This window comes from Prionailurus viverrinus, chromosome F1 (genome assembly GCF_022837055.1).
Source record: "Prionailurus viverrinus isolate Anna chromosome F1, UM_Priviv_1.0, whole genome shotgun sequence".
NCBI classification, from domain to species: domain Eukaryota; kingdom Metazoa; phylum Chordata; class Mammalia; order Carnivora; family Felidae; genus Prionailurus; species Prionailurus viverrinus.
The window spans coordinates 65691165-65713196 of NC_062577.1; the positions used below are offsets into that span (position 1 = coordinate 65691165).

Below are 22032 nucleotides of genomic sequence, written 5' to 3' on the forward strand. Positions count from 1 at the left end.
AGAACACTTAAAAAAAAAAACTAGGGCGCCTGGGTGGCGTAGTCGGTTAAGCGTCCGACTTCAGCCAGGTCACGATCTCGCGGTCCGTGAGTTCGAGCCCCGCGTCGGGCTCTGGGCTGATGGCTCAGAGCCTGGAACCTGTTTCCGATTCTGTGTCTCCCTCTCTCTCTGCCCCTCCCCCGTTCATGCTCTGTCTCTCTCTGTCCCAAAAATAAATAAACGTTGAAAAAAAAAATTTTATAAAAAAAAAAAAACTGCTTTCATGGTGCTCACTTTCTAGTAAGATAGATGTTAAACAAATGGGTGTGATGTTACAGCATTTTCATGTTAGGTGTTATAAAGGAAAATAAAGTAAGGAGATGGGGAATGGTTGGGGAAGTCCCTTGAGGCAGTGATACTTGAGTAGAGACCTGTGTGATGTGAGACCCCCATGTAGCTGTCTGGGGCACGAGCATAAGCCCTGAGGCAGTAGTGTGTTTGGTGTGTTTAAGAACTAAAGGGCTAGGGCTGCCTGAGGGGCTCAGTTGAGTGTCCGACTTCAGCTCGGGTCAAGATCTCATGGTTGGTGAGTTTGAGCCTCGCATTGGGCTCCCTGTTGTCCGTACGGAGCCCGCTTCGGATCCTCTGTCCCCCCGCCCCTCTCCTGCTTGCGCTTTCTCAAAAATACATAAAAAAAAATTTAAAAAGAAAGAAGAGGGGTGCCTGGGTGGCTCAGTTGGTTAAGCGTCTGACTGGCTCAGGTCATGATCTCCCGGTTTGTTGTTTTGAGCCCCGCGTCGGGCTCTGTGCTGACGGCTCAGAGCCTGGAGCCTGCTTCCCATTCTGTGTCTGCCTCTCTGCCCCTCCCCTGCTCATGCTCTGTGTTTGTCTCTATCTCTCTCAAAAATAAATAAACATTAAAAAGAAAAGAGAAAGAGCTAGCACAGCGTAAACAAGGTGGGAGTGAATGATAGGAAATAGGTAGAAGAGGTAGTCGGGGCTATATAATGTAGACACTTAAAAAACTTGACCAAGTGTGTAGGTTTTATTTTAGATTTGATAGGAACCTGTTGGGAGGTTTTGAGTAGGGAGATAACTTGATCTAATGTATACACTTTGAAAAGCAAGAGTGATATAACCAGAGTGACCATTTAAGCCGTTGTGATATTTGAGTTAAGAGATGACTGTGAGTTGAACGAGGGTATTTTCAGGGAGATGGATTTGGGATCTATTTTTTTTAACTTTTTTTTAATGTTTATTTTTGAGGGCGAAAGAGACAGAGTGAGAGAGGGAAGGGGCAGAGAGAGAGGGAAACACAGAATCTGAAGCAGGCTGCAGGCTCTGAACTGTTAGCACAGAGCCTGATGCAGGGCTCGAATTCACGAGCTGTGAGATCATGACCTGAGCTGAAGTTGGACGCTCAACCAACTGAGCCACCCAGGTGCCCCCAGATTTGAGACATATTTTTAAAGGTGGGGAATGAGAACTCGGATTGGCTGTGAGGTCTGAGTCAAAGAGTAGTTAAGATTGACTCCCACGATAGCCTCACTGTTGGGTGCTGTTTACTGAATGAAATGTGCAACACTGGAGGAAGCAGGTTGCAGGAGTGCAGAAATTAAGAATTTGGCTTGGACATACTGACTTCGCGTTTTCTATCAAATGTTTCAAGTTGAGATACTGAGTAAGCAATTTGATACATAAGTCTCAGGATTGTGGCAAATATAAATTTGGTAGTTGATCAGTGTAGAGGTACTATTTAGAACCATGGGACTTGATGAGATCACCTGGAGAGTGAGTGTAGATAGAGTAGAGATGAAGTTCTTAGAGTGAATTGTGGGGTGTTCTGGACATTTAGAGGCATTTAATCAATAATGCCAGGGCTGAAAGAATCATTCGATAATTTTAGGAGTAGTACTTTCTTCAGAAAACCCAGCAAGTACTAACTGGTAAAGACATAGAGACAAAAATAAAATAGCTAATGAACTAAATTATTTTTCATCTGTTGAATAGCTCTTGGATTGTGTTGCAGAGATCAGAATACTCATATGAAACTAAAAACCATAGTGCCTGGATTACTGGATTACTCTGAAAAGATGGTCAGAATGGTCATTACCTTCCTAAGTATCCATTGTGGAGGTTGACGTAGAGTGAAGCAATTACAAACTTAAGAAATAATGAAGTTTGGGGGTGCTGGCTGGCTCACTCAGAGGAGTGGGCGGCTTTCGATCCTTGGGGTCTTGAGTCCGAGCCCTGTGTTGAGTTTAAACAACTAAAGGGGCGCCTTGGTAGCTCAGTTGGTTAAGTGTCCTACTCTTGGTTTTAGCTCAGGTCATGATCTCACGGTTTGTGAGTTTGAGCCCGACATCGGGCTCCGTGCTGACCGCACGGAGCCTGCTTGTAATTCTCTCTCTGCCTCTCCCCCACTCGCTTTCTCTGTCTCTCTCAAAATAAATAAACAAACTTAAAAAAAGAAAAAGACTGGAAGCTTCTTACCCATTCACATGATAACAATTTCTAGCTTTGAAAATTTACAGAGTAAAGATCAAGCTGCCTCCTGTTTTCTTATTTGGTCTGTCACTGGGCATTGTTAAACGTTCCTTTAAAAAAGCTAGGTTTTCATCTGTGGACTTAACTGAGCCAACACATCTAGTATCCTAGAATACATGTATATTTGAAAGTATACTTGAAAGTATTAAGGGGTTTAATATTGTTTAGATTGACTTACTGCATATTTTGGGACATTTTCTGAGTTTGGGTAGGGACCTGTTTAAATGTATTTGAGGTGTCAGGGCGCCTGGGCGGCTCAGTCAGTTGAGCGTCTGACTTTGGCTCAGGTCATGATCTTGCAGTCTGTGAGTTTGAGCCCCGCGTCGGGCTGTGTGCTGACAGCTCGGAGCCTGGAGCCTGCTTTGGATTCTGTGTCTTCCTCTCTCTCTCTCTCTCTCTCTGCCCCTCCCCCACTCATGCTCTGTCTCTCTCTGTCTAAGATATAAATAAACATTAAAAAAAAATTTAAATGTATTTGAGGTGTCAGAAATGGAAAGTAATAGAAATTACAGATAAAGGCAGTCACAGCATATAGGTTATTTTGTGTTGTTGATATAAGACTCCATCAGAATTCCTCTTAGCTACTGCAGGAAACGGATGCTCTCTTGCTGAAGAAAATGACTTCACACTTGACAGTCCACTTCTACCATTAGGAAGATGTAGAGCCCATCTGTTGGATTGGCACTATGCCTCAAAGGCCAGTAGTTTTGGACTTTGTCAGTCCAGGAAGAGAAATTAATCCCAGAACGTTGAGGGGAGAAACATTTTTAATAATGGACTCCCCGGGGTTTATCTGACATCTTGTTGCAGTTTTGTAGAGCTCATCGGAGAATTAAGGGTCCATCATGTGTAATCTCTTTTTCCCAGTCAAAGTCAGAATCATCAGTTGTGTGTATTACAGAACCATTTCTCTTCCAGGTAAATAGTGTCCATGCAAAAATACTACCGGGGCACGTGGGTGACTCAGTTGGTTAAGTGTCCAACTCTTGATTTTGGCTCAGGTCATGGTCTCATGGTTCTTGGGAACGAGCCCCATGTTGGGCTCTGTGCTGTCAGTGTGGAGCCTGCTTGGGATTCTCTCTCTCTCCCCACCCCCCCCCCTCTGTTCCTCTCCCGCTTCTGCCTGTTCTCTCTCAAAAGAAACAAACATTAAAAAAAAAAAAAAAAAACTACCAAAAATTTCAAGGTAGTTTAGAGGTGATCTTCTTAAGTAGAACTGAGATACTTAAGATAGTAATATGATTTGGGATTCCAATAAGCCTCGAAAAATATTTCTAGGTGAATCTGTTCCACAAAATCTGGAAACTGAGGCTTACAACTTAAATGGTTAAAGTGGCCATTTCCTAGTTTCATGGGCATCCATTCTGTACCTTATCTTTGAGCTGGCCTCAAAAATAGGATCATAATTTGTTTGGTGGCGGTAGTAGTGAGGGCCCCATTAAGAATATAATGAAATCTGGGGCACCTGGGTGGCTCAGTCGGTTGAGCGTCCGACTTCGGCTCAGGTCATGATCTCACAGTTTGTGAGGTCGAGCCCCGCATCGGGCTGTGTTGCTGACAACTCAGAGCCTGGAGCCTGCATTGGATTCTGTGTCTCCCTCTCTCTCTGCTCCTCCCCCACTTGTGCTCTGTCTCTCTGTCTCTCTCTCAAAAATAAATAAACATTAAAAAGAATATAATGAAATCTTTGTGCCCTTTTCTGGAGTACACATACACAGATAAATTTTTCGCTGTAGAATTGTTGGGAGTTTACAGGTTAAACTCTTTGCTTCTGGGCCACCATCCCTTATTTCATAGGCCTCCTAATTATGAATGTTATGGGGTGACAGTTGCATTATTTACCTGTTTCTCAACAGAGATTGCTCCTAAAAACAAAATAAACTCCTGTAAGGACAGTGGTGGTTGGAGAGTGGTTTAAGTAACTCATTGCTAGACCATCTGTCATCTGCCCACCTTCATTTCCCCTTCACCATTTTGGTGATACAGTGATTTCTGGAGAATCATCAGTTAAAGTAACATGCCAACGTTAGAATGGCAGGCTGGGGTTTAAGAAAACTATTCTTCGGAATGGGTGAAATGGCAGCAAAGTGATCATTATCTGTCGGTGCCCCTCCCTGACTGGCTTCCTGGCTACAGTTACCTAGCTTCCCCAGCTACCTCACACACAGCTCTCTGAATGTAATTTCTAAATCCAAACCTGGCCGTGTCCCTTGGCAGAACAGACAGTTCAGCACTCTCTTCAAGGTCCTGTGTAGTTCTTCAGCTTTGTGTCTCGCTGAGTCTCTTACCCTTGGGCTTCAGCTGTTTGGAAACGCCACCATTCCCCAACTCAGTGCGTTTATGTCTCCATGACCTCCGTGTTCCTCCCAGTGCCTGGCAGCTTAGACAACACCTGGGTAGGTGAACCGTCTTCTGAGACGGTTCGAGTTGATGCTGTGAAGCCTTACCTGGCCACCTCCCCCCTTTGGGGGAACATTGTGCCCTCATTTCTCTTTGGTGTATACCTAGGAGTGGAACTGCTGGGCCACAGGGTAAGCATATTTTTGTCTTTGGTAAATACTGTCAGTTGTCCCAATTGATTTATGACTCTATAGCTCTACCAGTAGTGTATACGTATTCCATTTGTTCCCCATCCTCACCAACATTTGGTGTCATTCTTGTTAATTTTAGCATTCTAGTGGGTAATAGTATTTTGCGGTGTTTACTGATTTGCATTTCTGGGATTATCGGTGAGGCTGTGCATCTTTTAGTGCTTGTTGGATGTTGGGATATCTTTTTTGTGACGTACCCTCCTAATACATGTTCTGAATGCAGTCCTTTACTCCGATGTAGGCGCTACAGATGATGTCATCCCGTGTGGGGCCTTTTCACTCTCATGTGGCTTCTTTTGATTAACAGAAGTTGGTTTTTTTTTTTTTTTTTACAAAGTCCAATTTACCTTTTTTTCTCCCTTAAGAAAGAAAGGATGGTGATGCAGTTTGAGGCGGTATGTAGTTAGGAGTGGGGGAAATGGAGTACTTATCAACTTTGTAGTTTCAGTCAAGCAAGATGAATAAGCTCTGGAGGTGTGCTGTGCTGCATGACGTTGTGCCTGTGGTCAACAATAGTGTAGCTTACACTTCAGCATTTAAGAGGGTAAATCTCACGTTAAGCGTTCTTACCACAATAAAATAATAAAAAGGTAGAGATGTGTGTGGTGAGTGGTCGTCTGTTGAATGGAAACACAGGAGAGGAATGTTTTAAGAAAATAACTAGTCAGGGGCACCTGGGTGGCTCGGTACGTTAAGCGTCCGACTTCGGCTCAGGTCACGATCTCACGGTCTGTGAGTTCCAACCCTGCATCGGGCTCTGGGCTGACGGCTCAGAGCCTGGAGCCTGTTTCGGATTCTGTGTCTCCCTGTCTCTGACCCTCCCCTGTTCATGCTCTGTCTCTCTCTGTCTCAAAAATAAATAAACGTTAAAAAAAAAAATTAAAAAAAAAATAACTAGTCAGTATTGGAATAATGGGGTCAGAAAGTATGCCCACAGTTAACTGGGTCAGTTTGCTCAGTGTCATGTAGATATGAACAAAACAACAGCAAGACTTTGAGAGGTATGTGTGTAGGGTGGCTATGTATGTTTCCTCTCCTTTAAAAATATGTTGTTATTGGATTTTTGTTTAATTGTGAAGCTAATAGAAATTTTACAGTAAGTTGAGAAAATATATATATAACTTTATATTATTTTTACTTCCAAACATTTCCTCCAAAAGTTACCAGTGCTGTCAGTTAGGGTATAATCATCCGTACTTATTTCTGTATGCATACAAATACATAGCATTTTTTTCCTACTCTTTATAGATAGAAGATCATGCTTGCACTTTTGCTTAAAAATAGCAGACAGAGTTCTATAATGTGGGTGTGTGTGTGTGAATATATATATATAGTTAAATATTTAATATTTATAATTTATAAATTATTATAACTTTTTGTGTGTGGCCACATTAAGCAGTGCTATAATAAATCATTTATTAGTGCATTTGTTTTTCTATGATAGAGTCTCAAAAGTAGAATTTCTATTGAAGTCCAAGAGTATGTAAAATTTTAAATTGTCACGGACACTATAAATACTGCTTTCCAAAATGATGCTGGCTGCCAGTGTGTATTTTCCTGTATACTTTGCTGGTATTAGTTATCAGAGTTTTAAATTTCAGCCGAACTTGGGGCGCCTGGGTGGCTCAGTCAGTTGAGCATCCTACTTCAGCTCAGGTCAGGATCTCATGGCTCATGAGTTCGAGCCCTGCATCAGGCTCTGCACTGACAGCTCAGAGCCTGGAACCTCTTTCAGATTCTGTGTCTTCCCCCCTCTCTCTCTCTGCTCCTCTTCTGCTCCCACTCTGTCTCTCTCAAAAATAAATAAACATTAAAAAAATTGCAACCGAACTGAAGAGTGAAAAATACCTTGTTTTAATTCACACCTCCCTGACTGCTAGTGATGTGCTGCCTCATTTTGTTTCAACTTGATTATTTCCATCTTTTCTGTGATTGCTTATGCATATCTCTCGTATATTGTTTCTTATTTACTATTTTGTAGAGTAACTCTTACATACTGATCTATAGAGTTTTTATATAATCAGATCTGTCAGTATTTTCCTTAATGGCTTCTAGTTTCTTGAATTGCTTAAGAAGGTTTCTCTACCGGGGCGCCTGGGTGGCTCAGTTGGTTAAGTGTCTGACTCTTGGTTTCGGCTCAGGTCATGATCTCACTGTTCAGTTTGTGAGTCAGAGCCCTGAATCAGCCTTGCACTGTCAGTGCAGAGCCTGCTTGGGATTCTCTTTTTCCCCTCTCTCTGCGCCTCCCCCATGCGTGGGTGCACTCTCTCTTTCTCAAAATAAATAAACTTAAAAAATTTTTTTTCTCTATTATAGGCTATAGAAATATTCACAAATATTTTTCAAGTACTTTTATTTTTCACATAGCTATTAAATCTATGAAAAAATTATTTTTGTATATAATGGGTCTAAGTTTGTTTTCTCCATATGAATAGCCAATTAGGTCAACATGTAGCAACATATGTCAAATAAATCAGCTTGTTGCCATGTTGAAAGCTATTGATTGAAAAGAGTTTTACAAGATTGCCTCTAGCCCATATTTCATTTTTATGCAAAATAGGAAAGGAACCTCTTCCTTGAAATACCTTATTTTGATCTGCCAGAAAATTTTTAAATGGCTTCATTGAGATATATTTCATGTTCTGTACAAGTCACTGATTTAAAGTGTACAATTCAGTGGTTCTTGGTATATTCGCATAGTTATACAACCATTACCGCCACCTGATTTTAGAAAATTTGATCTTGGTGCCCGTTAGCAGTCACTCCATCCCAGCCTTCCCTTTTTCCCCCGTCCCTAGGTAACCATTAGTCTACTTTCTGTCTCTATGGATTTGCCTTTTTTTGCACACTTCACATAAATGGGATTCTGTAATTTGTTGTCTTTTGGAACTGGCTTCCTTCACTTAGCATCAATTTTCAGGGTTCGTCTGCATCATAGGATGTACCAGCACTTCATTCTTTTTCATGGATAAATCACATTCCATTGTCTGGATAACATCGCTGTGAACATTTGTGTACACGTTTTTGTGTGGACGTATGCTTTCATTTTTCTTGGGTATATACGTAGCAGTGAACTTGCTGGCCCATGTGGTGACTCTGTTTAACCTTTTGAAGAACTGCCAGGTTGTTTCCCAAAGTGTCTGCACCCTCTCACATTCCTACTCATTTCTCCAAAGAAAATTTTTATGAAAAACAAATGGAAGATGTTTACAATATGAATGGCGCTCTTTTGAAGTGACTCCTTTGTTTAATGTAAAACCACATGCATTGGCCTGAGTTCACAGCCCCTAACCCTTGTCCAAATGTAATAATTCATTTATGGGAAAATCTGATGTAACTTTTTCTTCCCTCCTGTTGCCATTTTAGAATTCTCTAGGGATAGGCATCACCATCCCTATATATTCCTTGCAACTACAGTCCCATCCCACTTTTTTTTCTTTTTTTTTTTTTTTTTTTTAAAGATTTTATTTCTAGGGGCACCTGGGTGGCTCCGTTGGTTAAGTGTCTGACTTCAGCTCAGGTCATGATCTCCCGGTTCATGGGTTCGAGCCCTACATTGGGCTCTACTCACAGCCTGGAGCCTGCTTCAGATTCTGTGTTTCCTTGCCTCTCTGCCCCTCCTTCACTCATGCTCGGTCTCTCAAAAATGAGTCAACGTTTAAAAAAAAAAAAAAAAAAAAAGATATTATTTTTAAGTAATCTCTGAACCCCAACCCTGAGATCGAGTTGCGTGTTCCATCGACTGACCCAGCTAGGTGCTCCCCATCCCATCTTTTTTAAAAAACAGAGTTGAGGTTATATAATTGAGTCATTGTTAACTCTACTTCTCAGGAAGAGCTAAGCAAGGTTTGATTAGATTATCTGTGATAGTGAGTATGATTTCCCCCCCAGGATTTAGCTTTGGGAATGCTTTTTGTATGTATTTTCCCCTTGTGGCTAACTATTTGTGATTTGTGTCTTGTATTTTACTTTCCTGGTTTGACTTTCTAGAATTAGTTTGTTGCTATAATATAGTATTTCCTTGTTCATGAGACACACTCTTTCCTCCCAGTTTAATGTTTCCAAAATTAGGAAATAACACAGTTGATCATTATATTTATTGTGGTAGTGGTTAAAAAAATTTTCTCCTGAAAATGTGGTCAATGATTCATAAATCCTTTTTAAATCTCTGGCATCTTGAAATTTAAGAACTATATACAGTACATAAGTGTGAAAATAGCTGGATTTATTGGTGATTAGTGCTTTGAAAGTTAGAAGTTATTGGTGGTTGTCACACTCTTTTAAATGAAATGTTCTGTAGTTGAGTAAAGAAAGCTTTAACCAACTGTGTTAAGTGTTGTTTATGGTGTATAAATTATTTAGGAACACAGTTCAAATTTTATCTTTATGAAGATGTTCTAGCTTTTTGTGATTTCAGTGATTTATGTAATATCAGTGATTCAGTATAAAATGTCTTAAGCCATTTAGTATACTGCTTACCCTTTTACTTCTGAAGAGCGAATTATGTGGCGATACACAGTGTTTATTTTTTAAATCGTAATAACAGCATAAGATTATATGATAAAGAAAATTCCAATTCTTTAATATTTTCATTTTCACTCTGTTGTTTTTTAGTCATTGTCTATATACGTAACTTAAAATACAGCAATATGTATGTTTGCTTATTCAGTCAGTAGATATTTATTGAATACCTTTTATGTTCCAGGTACTTTGCCAAGGATATTTCAGGAAATAAAGCAGTCAGGATTCTTAGTCTCATGGAACAAATGCTATAGTGGAAAATCTGGGTATTGTGCATGTCACTTACCAAAAGCACATAACTTACTAGGATGATGAGTGTTAAGAGACTTACAGATGCTACATGAGCACTTAAGATCTCCCTTGGTCTAGCAGGGAAATGACATAATCAGATTATATTTAAATCCTATTTCTGGGGGTGCCTGGGTGGCTCAGTCGGCTGAGCATCCGACTCTTGATTTTGGCTCAGGTCATGGTCTCATGATTCACGGGATCGATCCCCATGTTGGGCTCTGCACTGACAGTGTGGAGATTACTTAGGATTTCTCTCTCTCCCTCTCCCTGTCTCTCTCTCTGCGCCTTCACCACTTGCACGTTTGCGTGTATGTGCATGTATGTGCATGCTCTCTCAAAAGAAATAAAAATGTATTTTAAAAGTTTTAATTTTTTTTGAGTGCGTATTTAGTTTTGAGACCGAGAGCATGAGCAGGGGAGGGGCAGAGAGAGAGGGAGGCACAGAATCTGAAGCAGGTCCCAGGCTCTGAGCTGTCAGCACAGAGCCCAACACCGAGCTCAAACCCACAAGCTGTGTGAGATCATGACCTGAATCAAAATCAGATGCTCAACCGAGTCACCCAGGTGCCCCAAAATAAATAAAAATTCTAAAAAAGTTATATTTCTGGCCACATCTTAGAGAAGGGACGGGTTAAATACACAGGGAAGGTGGGAAGCTGCCCTGCTTTGTGTCAGATCTGCTGTTGTGGACGGTAGTGGACTTAGAACCGGGTGTGATCAAACATTATTTATGTGGAACTGACGAGTTTTGGTGGCAGGTTGACGTTGGGAGTAGGAGAGTGAGAGGAGTCAAGGATGACTGCCACGTTTCTGACGAGCCACTGGTGGCTCGTGCTCACTTAGCTGTGGCACTGTGCTCATTAGCTGGGGTGGTAGGTCCTAAGAAATAGGCTGGTCATCTATAAGCATTGTAAGAGCATGGAAGCCAGGAGAAAGATACGTAGCGTGCTGTAGTTTTTTAAAATCTTCTATAGTTCATTTATATCTGTTTTTTTTACTGTTGAGAAACAGAACAGTGGTTACAGTCTCTAAGTGTGTTTGGTAAAGACCACAGAGAAGACATAATCACAGATGAGACAAACTAGACTTTACTTATTTTAAGCTAATGCGGTAATTTCAGGTAAGTGTACTTACCTAAAAAGAAAGAAAAGTTATTCTTACATTTTAGAGAGAGTTCAGATAAATTACCTTTCTTCCCAACTTAAAAACATTTTTTTCTAAAACTCCATTATATATTTATGTAGCGTTGTCCTACTGACTCTCTCCGTAGGTGTCCCGTGCGGGCATTCGGGGCTGGCAGCTTGGCCCTTCCACTTCAGCGTGTCCCAGACATCTGACATTTAACATTCTCATTGAACTCTTAGTCTCCTCTTTCTGTCTCATCCTGGCAAACAACTTCTGTGATGTCAGCCCCATGAAGGCAGGGGTTTTGTGTTTTGTGCACTGCTGTGCCCCCAGTTCTTGTCCACGATGGGCTCTCGGTAAGTATTTGTGACGGGATGTCTCAGTAGTACCACCACTTGCTGGAGTCTTCAGTTCTCTCCCTCTGTTTCTGCATCTGGTGAACAAATCAAATCAGTTAACACCCCTGCAATATGTCTCAATGCATCCATTTTTTTTTTTTTTTTAATTTCCAGTGCTACCTCTCTAATAACTGGTGTTCCAGAATCAACTTTTGCTGTCTTTCTAATCTTCCTTCCACAGCAGGCGGAGAGGTTTTCTTAAAATGTAAATTTATCTTGTTACTCTCCTGCTTAGAGTTTCTTTTTGGATTCCAAATCCTTAATATAGCCCAACAAGGCTCTTTGCAAGCTATTTTCATTTATCTTTCCATTTTTGTTTTGTGCTGTCACCCCCTTTGGTGTATCTGCTGTTAATCTTTACAAATCTCAGGGATTTTTTACACATACTGTTCTCTAATTTGGGAACATACTTACCTCCACATTTTGCATGGCTATTTCAGGCAAATAGATTGGGTTTCAGATTAGAGTTAGCTGTTTTTCTAACATTATATTCCCTGTCCCTGCAAGTTTCCTTGATAAGCTAGCTCACAAAGTTAGTACCTTCACATTCATTATAAGTTATTGCATGTTTAAATAGTCATTTATCTGCACCCCCCTCCAAAATGTAAAGTTCACGAGACCTAGGACCGTATCATATTACTTACAACCATATCTACAGTGGGTGTCACAATTCCCAAAACCTGTCTTGAGGTTCTCTAAATATTGAATGAAGGGATAGATTAAGATTGATGAATCCATAAAGAAAGCGGTATAATGATCACAGAGGTAGATGGAGAGCCCCTGGAATGTGTGACCATGGAAGACCAGAGGGGATTTCACACACCAAGTATATCCCAGGTGTAGCAGAGAGGCGTAGTCAGGGCAGGAACAAAAATGGCCTTTGGGAGGCAGCATAACTTGGTATTTAAGAGGAGTCAGACAGACCTGGGTTCAACCTTTTGTTGGTTGGTAACTTGTTTTTTCATCCCTGAAAAGGGAATAATGATAGTAACTACCTCATGGTGAGGCTTACACGAGATCATCTATATAACACATTAGCACAGAGCTTCTCATGTGTTAAGAGCTTGGTAAATTTTTTTATGTAACTAGTGCTGAATACACTGTAAGGACTCAATATTTGTAGTATTTAGAAACTACGTAGGGGCGCCTGGGTGGCGCAGTGGGTTAAGCGTCCGACTTCAGCCAGGTCACGATCTCGCGGTCTGTGAGTTCGAGCCCTGCGTCAGGCTCTGGGCTGATGGCTCAGAGGCTGGAGCCTGTTTCCGATTCCGTGTCTCCCTCTCTCTGCCCCTCCCCCGTTCATGCTCTGTCTCTCTCTGTCCCAAAAATAAATAAACGTTGAAAAAAAAATTAAAAAAAGAAAAAAAAAGAAACTATGTAGTTGATTTTATATTGCCTTGCTAAATAGTGTTTATCAAAGTGTGTCGATTCCCTTCCGGCTCTCATGATAGACAAGGTATCTACATAAGACAGTCTCCAAACTTAGTGGAATTGTTTTCCCTAATGGTGTAGTATCTCACAGACCAGAGCATTGTATTCACAGTGAATTTGTGTATTTTTGTCGGATCCACTGTTTGTTACTTGGATGTGAGATTGGTATGGGGGGTGTGGGTGAGTAGGTACTGGTCACTTTATAGAGGGAATAGGGTGTGGTGGTAAAAACAAGTTTGATTAGTTCCTGTTTGGAAATTTTGTATTTGTTTTGCTTGCCCTGGGTATTGTCATATTGCAGAATGTACAGCAATAGGACATTCATGAGTCACTGTGAAATGTGATTTGCTTTGTAAATTTATAGACATCTGACATGTTGTTAGATTATCATACTTTGTGTTGATAGAATGTTTATATCCTATTCATATAATTAGCAATCTTCTAAAAAGTTTGTTCACAGCTAAAATGATCGAGGCAAGAGAGCTTCATGCTACAGATTTAGTGTTAGCTTCCCTTGAATTTGGACTAGACTGTTCTGGATGGTCTCAGCGATTTGAAGACACACTTTCAGTCCCAAATTTGCATGTGATGTGAACGTGGAATTTGCCTCGTAGAGTGAAGAGGTTCTAGCAGCCTTATTAGCTCTGTGTTTCTCTACTAATACATTGTAGTGTGAACCAGAGTGTATTGTGTAACAACATGGTATCCTTGCCCCTGGATGGAGAACCTAGATGGTGTAAATACCTTTCCAAAATCTTTGCGACAGAATATCATTCACCAAGAACACTGCTTTGAAAGTTTAAAATCAGCGTTCCGTAGGGACTGGTTTTTAAGCAGTTTACATTTAGCCGATAAAAAACATTCTTTGCTGCGAAGTATCTTCAGAATTTGGATTTATCTTTACTAGAAACACTTAAATTTGGTGTATAGGGTTTGCCAATCATGCTTTTCCAGGCTCACTGCCTAAGTGAATTCACAGAATATGCCCTTAGGCATGCTATTCTTTTTCTCTTTGATCAAGTGAGGGAAACAGTATTTCTCTATTCTTACATACATTTCTAGGGTAGTGATCATTGTTTTCAAGTCCTTTTTTAGCTTATTGATATTCTGCTGTTTATATAATCTGTGTCACTTGGATTCGGTTTTTCCGTTTTAAAATGAAGAGAATCATGCTCTCCAAACCCTTCTCTGGAATGTGTTAAAAATGAATTAAGTGCTGGTAAAAAAATGCTTTTGAGTTGTTTGGAAGAAATACTGAAATTCTGCCTCACATTTATAAATACATATTAAGACTTCTGGAATTCTTTCATTATAAAGAACAATTATAGGGAAATTTTTAAATGTGTGTACTTGTGAGTAGTGACTATAAAAACAGTTGTTTTGTGTACATTTTTGTTTTTATTCTAGAACAGATTTGATTTCATAACTAACCAAAAACATACATAGCAAATCTGTCAGTTCACTAGTAACATGAAACCCAGGATGGGTATTAAAGATTAAGAAACAAGAAGATTTAAACAACAACAACATGGGTGCCTGGGTGGCTCAGCCAGTTAAGCATCCAGTTCTTGATTTCAGCTCAGGTCGTGATCTCACGATTTGTGGGATTGAGCCCCATGTCGAGCTCTGCGCTGACAGCTCAGAGCCTGGAGCCTGCTTGGGATCCTCTGTCTCCCTCTCTCTCTGCCCCTCCCCCCCCCAAATAAATAAACATTAAAAAAAAAAAAAAGGAGAAGAAGGAAGTGGGGAAAAGAACTAGAAAAGGAACAAATTAAAGCCAATAAGATACATCCTATATAAGACATGCAATTAATTCAAATATTTATTGAACACCTCCTATATGCCAGGTATAGTTCTAGGTGTAGGACATTACATTGAACTAAACTGACAAAAATCTGTTTCCTGGTGGACTTGACATTCCCATGGAAAGATATCAACAGTAAAGAAATGCGTTGTACACTGGGCGGTGAGAAGAGTGGTGGAGAAAAAATAAAACAGGACAGAATGTCAGAAGAGGACAGTGGGTGTGTTCATAAAGGATTGTCGGGGAGCGCCTGCTCTGTAAGGTGACATTTAGGCAAAGACATGAAGCAAAGTGTGCAGTTACCGTGGGAGTGTTCTAGTCAGACAGAACGATACATGCAAGGCCCTCGCAAAGGAGTAGTTCGAGTTTGTTTTTGAGAAACAGAAGGAGGAGGCCTGTGCCCCTGCCCCCCTTCTCAGAACTAAGTGGGGAGGTTGGTAAGAGATGGAAAAGAAGCTGAGGGGTTTATCTGGCAGAGTAAATGGGGCCTTTAGACCATTGTAAGGACTTTGGTTCCACTTGGAGTGATACGGGAAGCCCTTGGGAGGGGAGTGACATGATCTGATTAAAAGGATCACCCTGCTGCTGAGTTGAGAAGACTGTAGAGAGTTACAAAGGGCCGAGGAATGGAGCCAGTTAAATGACATTTGCAACAGTCCAGGTCAGGTATCACTTGGATCTGATTGATAGCTGTCAAATTAATGAGAAATGGATTCTACACGTATTTCGAAGGTAAAAAAGACTTTGCCAACTGAATGGACATGTGGGGCATTAGCAAAAGGAATCAAGGATCATTAGGAATTTTGAGTCCAAATATTTCCAGCTGGAGTTGTTTATTGAGATGAGGAAGAGTGGGAAGGACAGATGGAGGGGGAGTGAGGGTGAAGGTAAATTGATTTTAGACACCTGAGCTTGCAGCACCCGCTAGACATGCAGGCAATGTGTCAGGTAAGCATTTAGATACAGGAGTCTGGAGTTTGAGGCAGTCTTCTCAGCTGGCCTCTCTCTGGGGATAGAAATTTGTGAATTGGGGCACCTGGGTGGCTCCGTTGCTTAAGTGTCCGACTCTTGATTTTGGCTCAGGTCATGATCTTAAAGTTCCTGGTTTTGAGCCTCCCCACTGTCAACGTGGAGCCTGCTTGGCTCCTCTCTCCTCTCTCTCTCTCTAAGAAATAAAAACTTAAAAAAAAAGATCCATTAATCAATAGTGTTAGATATAATTTAAAACCAAAAGATTAGATTTGCTCATTTAGCAGGTTGGTGTAGCTAGAGAAGGGAAGAGTATGCCCTGGGATGCTCCAGTGTTTAAGGTTCAGGGAGAAAAGAAAAAACTGACAAAGGAGACTGAGGTTGAATCCAGAGAGGGGTCCCAAAAGTCACCTTCTGTTGCTAAGTCAAGTAGAGGACGAGGGTCCTAAGTCCACCCGATGGGTGTACTTAGCGTGGAGCACAGTGGTGACCCTGACCAGCGTTTTCTGTGGAGAGGTAGTGGTGAAAGTGTGATCAGGGCACTGCAGAGAAAAGTGGAGGATCTGGAGGTGGGGAGCCTGGACTGCCCTTTGAAAAAGTTGTAAGGGGGAACAGAGACATGGGAAGCTGGTAGAGGATACGGGGTCAAGAGCAGATATCTTAGATGAGAAATACTGTAGTATGTTTTCATGCTGATGGGCATCGGCCAGAGGAGGAGTGTGCGGTGTAGATGATGCAAGGGGAAAGAGGATAGTTGCCTGAATAATGCTCTTGAGAAGGCAGCGAGAGTGGGATTTTGTGCTCAAGTGGAGGGGTTGGAAGTATATTATGATAGGAGGGAAGGCAGACTCTTTGTGGGAGCAGACACAGGAGGTGCGAAGGTATGCAGTCTGGGGGGACCTCGTAGCAGTTTTCTTCTGATTGTTTCCACTGCCATCATCAGAGTGGAGGCACAGTCCGTGAGGGTGGAGAGGACTTGAAGACGCTGTGTAGGAGATGCTGGGTTTGGGAAGCGGGTTTGCTACACCGAGGGTCCAATTGAGGTTGGTGCTTAGGAGTGTAAAGTGAGGTCAGTGAGCATGATTGTTTTCCTTAACACCAGCTTGGACGGCACAGAGACAGAAGAGGTTAAGATGTGATTTTGAAGCTGTTGCTCATGCTGGATATTGTAGGAAGCGTATAGAAATCCACCTCTGTGGAACACATATAATAAACATATAAGAACAAACTCATATATAGGATTGTTGATACAACACAAGATGAATTCCTATAAAAAAGAAAAGGGGAAGCATTTTCTACATACCAGACATTATGTTAGAAGCTATAGGGGCCTTAAAATTCATTCATCCATTCACCTATTTATTGGGTACTGAAATATGTGCTATACATTGTGCCAAGTGCTGGGGATATAGTGGGGAACAAGCCAGAAGGGGTCCCTGCCCTCATAAAGCTTACGCCGTTACTCTAGCCTATTCGAGGGTGGAGTTGACAAATGTTCAGCAAGAAAAAAAAAAAAAAAAAAAAAGCCAGTTATTCAAAGTGTGATCCCATACTGATGATAATAGGTATTCAGGGAAGGATCAGGTCAGTGCAGGCTTAAATGTAGGTGTGAGAACATAAGTCCACAAACCATCATCCAGAAGTTTGTTTTTTGCTTTGAGTAAGATATTGTAGATTGGCTTACTTCCACTGTGATGTTTAGAGTGGTGCTCCTTAATCAGGCACATTAATACTTCCGCATTGAAATGTATGACGATTCACAAAAATTGTGGTGATTAAGGCCAAAGTGGATCCAGATCAGGTCTGATCAGGTTTTGTCACTAGTGAGTTTATGAATAAGCTTGTGGTCCTCAGAGTTAAATTCCAGGCTTGTGAACCATCGTGGAAAAGATAGGACTTTGTACTTCTAGAGGGAAAGCAAGCACAGGGCACAGAAACAGAAATGATCATGACTTGTTAGGGACAGTAAGGAAAACTGAGTGGACTAAATCACTGGGATAAGCAGGTTTGAATAGTTAGAGCCCGATTATGAAAGGTCTCGAAGCTCTTGTGAAGTGTTAATCTTTGAGGTGGTAGACCGCAAGAATTGTCCCAGGGAGCTGATTGGAAGGTTCCCCTTGCAGCCACTTTTGTGAATGAATAGAGTGGGAACAAACTGAAGAGGTCAGTCAGTTGGCCAGTATTTGTTGAGTGCTGAAAATGTTGTGCTCCTGCTGTTACCAGTAGTAATTAATTGTTGGCACCTTCTTTTGAACCCTTGCTGTGTTCTCAGGCACTGGGCTGTGCATTTGACTTGCATTTCTGGTAGGAGTTGTGAAATTGTTCTGTGATCTTCATCCTTGAGAATCTTACAATCTTGTTGGAAAGAAAAGTCTTAAGCACCTAGTTTAAACTGTGAAATATTCTACTTATCAATGGAATGTTCTAATGAATAGGGTGTTCTCTTTTTCAGATACTTGTTCTGGATCTTGAGTTGGCTATGTGCATATATATAGTCTGTCAATCCTCAAAAGTAGTGAATTGTTTTGGCTTTGTATTCATTAGCCTTCTGATTATATGGTAATCTGGTTCCCTGAGGCTCACTATTTCTGAGAAGGGGGTTGCCCTGGGTAGAGTATTCAGATTCTCAGGTAAGGTGTACATCTGTTGTAAAATAATAATTTGGCACGCTGATTGAAACATTTTATGCATTTGGAAAAAATATTTTATGGGTTTGGGGAATTAAGGCTTCATGCCACCTGACTGTTTGCTAATGGGAAAACTTGTAAAATTAAATATCTGGTTTTCAAAGTTTTTATAACAATTGTTATAAATCATTTGTATCATTGTTTGTTTAATGTTTGTCTTTGTCACTAGAGTATAAGGTTTGTAAATTTAGGAGCTGGATCTGTTCTCCTGAGCACTGTATTTCCAGGTTATTGCACAATGCCTGGCACATGATAGGAGCTCAGAAATATTTTGAATGAATGAATGAGTGAATGAATTCAGAGCTGAATTGTACACCAGCAGCAAAGATAATTCCAACCTAAGAGTCCTGACCCTTTGCAAAGCCTAAAACCTTGCAAAAGGTTGGAGCACTCAGACCACGACGTGTAGCACAATAGCTTGTATGTGATGCCTGTGGAATAATAAGCTTATTCTAAAATTTTAAACTTATAAATCAATTTACATGTATTTGGTACTGCGTTTTGGTTAGTCTTAATTGTGATTTGGGCTTCTTCCTGACCTCCTCGTCCCTCCTCCCCTTTTACCCATTTTTCACGTTAATTGATAGTTGCCTCTATTCTGATGAATTTTTGTTGTGGTCTGTCCTGCAGAGAAAGAGATGCTGGTTGCAAGTTTTGGAGATCCCTGTTTTTTATGGAACACAGTTCTGTAAACTTTTCATAAGCTTCCTTGGCAATAACATACACTTGTGATGGACCCTAGAAATACTGCTATGTTAGGATTGGGTTCTGACTCCGAAGGATTTTCAAGGAAGAGTCCCTCTGCCGTCGGTGCTGGCACAGTGGTCAGCAAGAGAGAAGGAGAGCTAGAGAACAACGCGAAAGAGGAAGAGGACCTTCGCAAGTGGAATCGGGAAAGAAACAGTGAAGCAGGGAAAGAGGATGGTCTGACTGATGCACAGCAACAGTTTTCAGTGAAAGAAACAAACTTTTCAGAGGGAAACTTGAAATTGAAAATTGGCCTTCAGGCTAAGAGAACTAAAAAACCTCCAAAGAACTTGGAGAACTATGTGTGTCGACCTGCCATAAAAACAACCATCAAGCACCCAAGGAAAGCACTTAAAAGCGGGAAGATGACTGATGAGAAGAACGAGCACTGTCCTTCAAAACGGGTGAGTACCGCTCCCAGCCATCCGTGGTCTGCGACACGACCTGGATTCCTCCACCCTCCACACACGTATCACAGGAAGTTTGATCTTCATCTCTGTCTTCATTAGCAAATAGTCTGTTTTGCTTGACTGAAATAGGCTGCGAGACTTGTGAGGGATGTGAATGATAGTGTAACTGTTTGTATTTGTAGGGCAAATGTTGTAAATTGGACGCACCCATACCGTTACTCCTGCAGGGCTTAGTGGAAAGTGTATTGGGTTTGCATTTAGGAAACCTAGATTTGAATCTTGCCTTCCTGTTTTTCTAACAGTGTGACTATAGACAGATTAACAGGGAAGGAATCGAGGTTCAGTGCTGTTAAATGATTCCAATACTACCTACCTATATGCCCACGTGCATATTTAAATGTTATGCCTACGTAAGTAAAACCATAGATCTAGGTAGAAAGAATTGGTTTAAGATTTTGGAATAATCCCGGCTGTGTGAAGTAACTTGATTTTCACTGTTAATTTCTTAACATCAAATTCACGTGCTTCCTACATGTTACCAGAAGCCATAATGATTCAGGCTTTTTGTTCTTCTCCGAATTGCTATGGCATCCAGAAGTTTTTAATCGTTGCTATGTATTCTTCAAAGATCACAGACACCTAAGGTAGCTTGGGATATTTTGTTGATAAAATCAACTGTGAATGAGTTAAGATTATAAGCCAGGAAAAAAAATGGGTATTGTACCAATTCTTGAAAAAAAATGAGCCGGATGAATCTTAGCTAAGTTGATTAACCTGTCCTGAGCCTTATTTTTCTCATCTCTGAAATGAAGATATTATCTGTTCCTTCTGACCTCAAGGATTTTCATAAGGTTGATTGAAAAAGATTTTTATCTAGACCTTTTTATTTGAAACAGTGTTAGAGTTTATCTGGTGCAGCTGACTTGTAAAAGTCTCCGGGATGATTGTCTTGAGTAATCTTTCTATAGTTTGTTTTGTTTTGTTTAACAGTGCATGCTAACGATGAGGTTTTGTACTGAGGTGACTTCGCCCACAGTATGTGTTTACTCTCAACATACGGGGAGTTTATATCCGCATATCTTATTTGTAGTAGAATATGGTCTGTGGTTTCTGAGGGAAGGTAGCAGAGCTGCTAGTGAAGGGTAGGTGTTTATTTTTCCGACAGTTACTTGAGCATAGGATGTTGAATATATTCGTAGCCTCTGAATTAGTTCTTCAGAAGTAGTGCAAGGAGCATGGGTTATGAACTCAGAACCTAATTTTAATCCTGGCTTAAAAACTATGCACAGGCAGTTGGCTTTCTCTTACTCAGCCCAGGTCTTCTCAATTATAATGTGGGATTAGGAATGCCTAGCTTAAATGATTATATAAAGAATTGAATTTCTATAAAGAATCCAGCATGTGGTAGTTCTTGGGAATATTCTCTTTTCCTTTTTACAGCCTAATGTAGGAGTTCACAACCCTTGATCCCTGGGAGGGTGTGTTGGGTGTGTGTCACTGCCCTCACAACGCGACAGTCTGTGCAGAATTTTGTGTGTGTCTGGGTGCATTTTTGCGTAGCTCTTGCCAGCTTCGTAGACCGTTCGTGACTCTGAAAAGATGAGGCATCCTTGGCCAAGGAGGGAATGGACTTTTATGAGATCTTCGGTAGTCTTAAGAAAGCTTGAGGGCTTTGCTTTATTTATTTTTAAAGCAAGGCTTTACCAAACACAACCAAAACATTTACCCCTTGATTCTTCAAAATCAAAAGTCGTTGAGCTTTTGTCAGTGCTGCTTATAAAGCAAATATCAGGCTTTACATTTCTAGTAAAAACAAATATAGATCATGTATTTTATCTCTTAAAAGAATTTCATCAGTGTTCAGAGAGCAAAAACAAGACCCTCGGAAAAAATAAGTTACTTGCTGTCATGATTAGTCCTGAATGGTTGTTAACTGTTTATGTAATTTTGTAACTGTTCCTGTCATTTTTATTTTTATTTTTTTTTTTTATTTATTTTTTTTTTTTTTTTTAATTTTTTTTCAACGTTTTTTATTTATTTTTGGGACAGAGAGAGACAGAGCATGAACGGGGGAGGGGCAGAGAGAGAGGGAGACACAGAATCGGAAACAGGCTCCAGGCTCCGAGCCATCAGCCCAGAGCCCGACGCGGGGCTCGAACTCCCGGACCGCGAGATCGTGACCTGGCTGAGGTCGGACGCTTAACCGACTGCGCCACCCAGGCGCCCCAAGTTCCTGTCATTTTTAGAAGCAAAACCCAAGTTCGGTTCCATGAGTGAAATTTTCCCTTTTCTTGAATGTGTGACATATTGTTAAATTTCTGGTAGTTTACTCATGGACTCTGTTATTTAGAGGGATTCAAATATGTCACTTAGTTTTTAAAAATTTCAATTCCCTGTTTAGGAACTGGCACATTAATAACTGGGGTTTGAAGTTTAGTTCATTCTTTTGAGAAAATATTAGAGGATGATGCTGTAATGCCTTTTATTTAAAGTTTAGTGCAGACCGTAAGGGTCCTAATTTTGTTTTTATTT

At 40.8% G+C, this 22032-nt stretch overlaps 1 protein-coding gene across 7 annotated transcripts in view; it reads left to right on the forward strand.

The window, feature by feature from the left end:
• Positions 1–22032, forward strand: part of ASH1L (ASH1 like histone lysine methyltransferase) — a 197625-nt gene that overhangs the window by 10078 nt on the left and 165515 nt on the right. For all 7 annotated transcript variants that reach the window (XR_007148040.1, XM_047839911.1, XM_047839909.1 and 4 more), the window contains exon 2: positions 18974–19494. Coding sequence is in view for 6 of the 7 variants with exons in the window: in XM_047839911.1 (XP_047695867.1) it covers positions 19075–19494 (420 nt within the window). In the remaining variant the exon portion in view is untranslated. The remainder of the gene's footprint in view (positions 1–18973; positions 19495–22032) is intronic.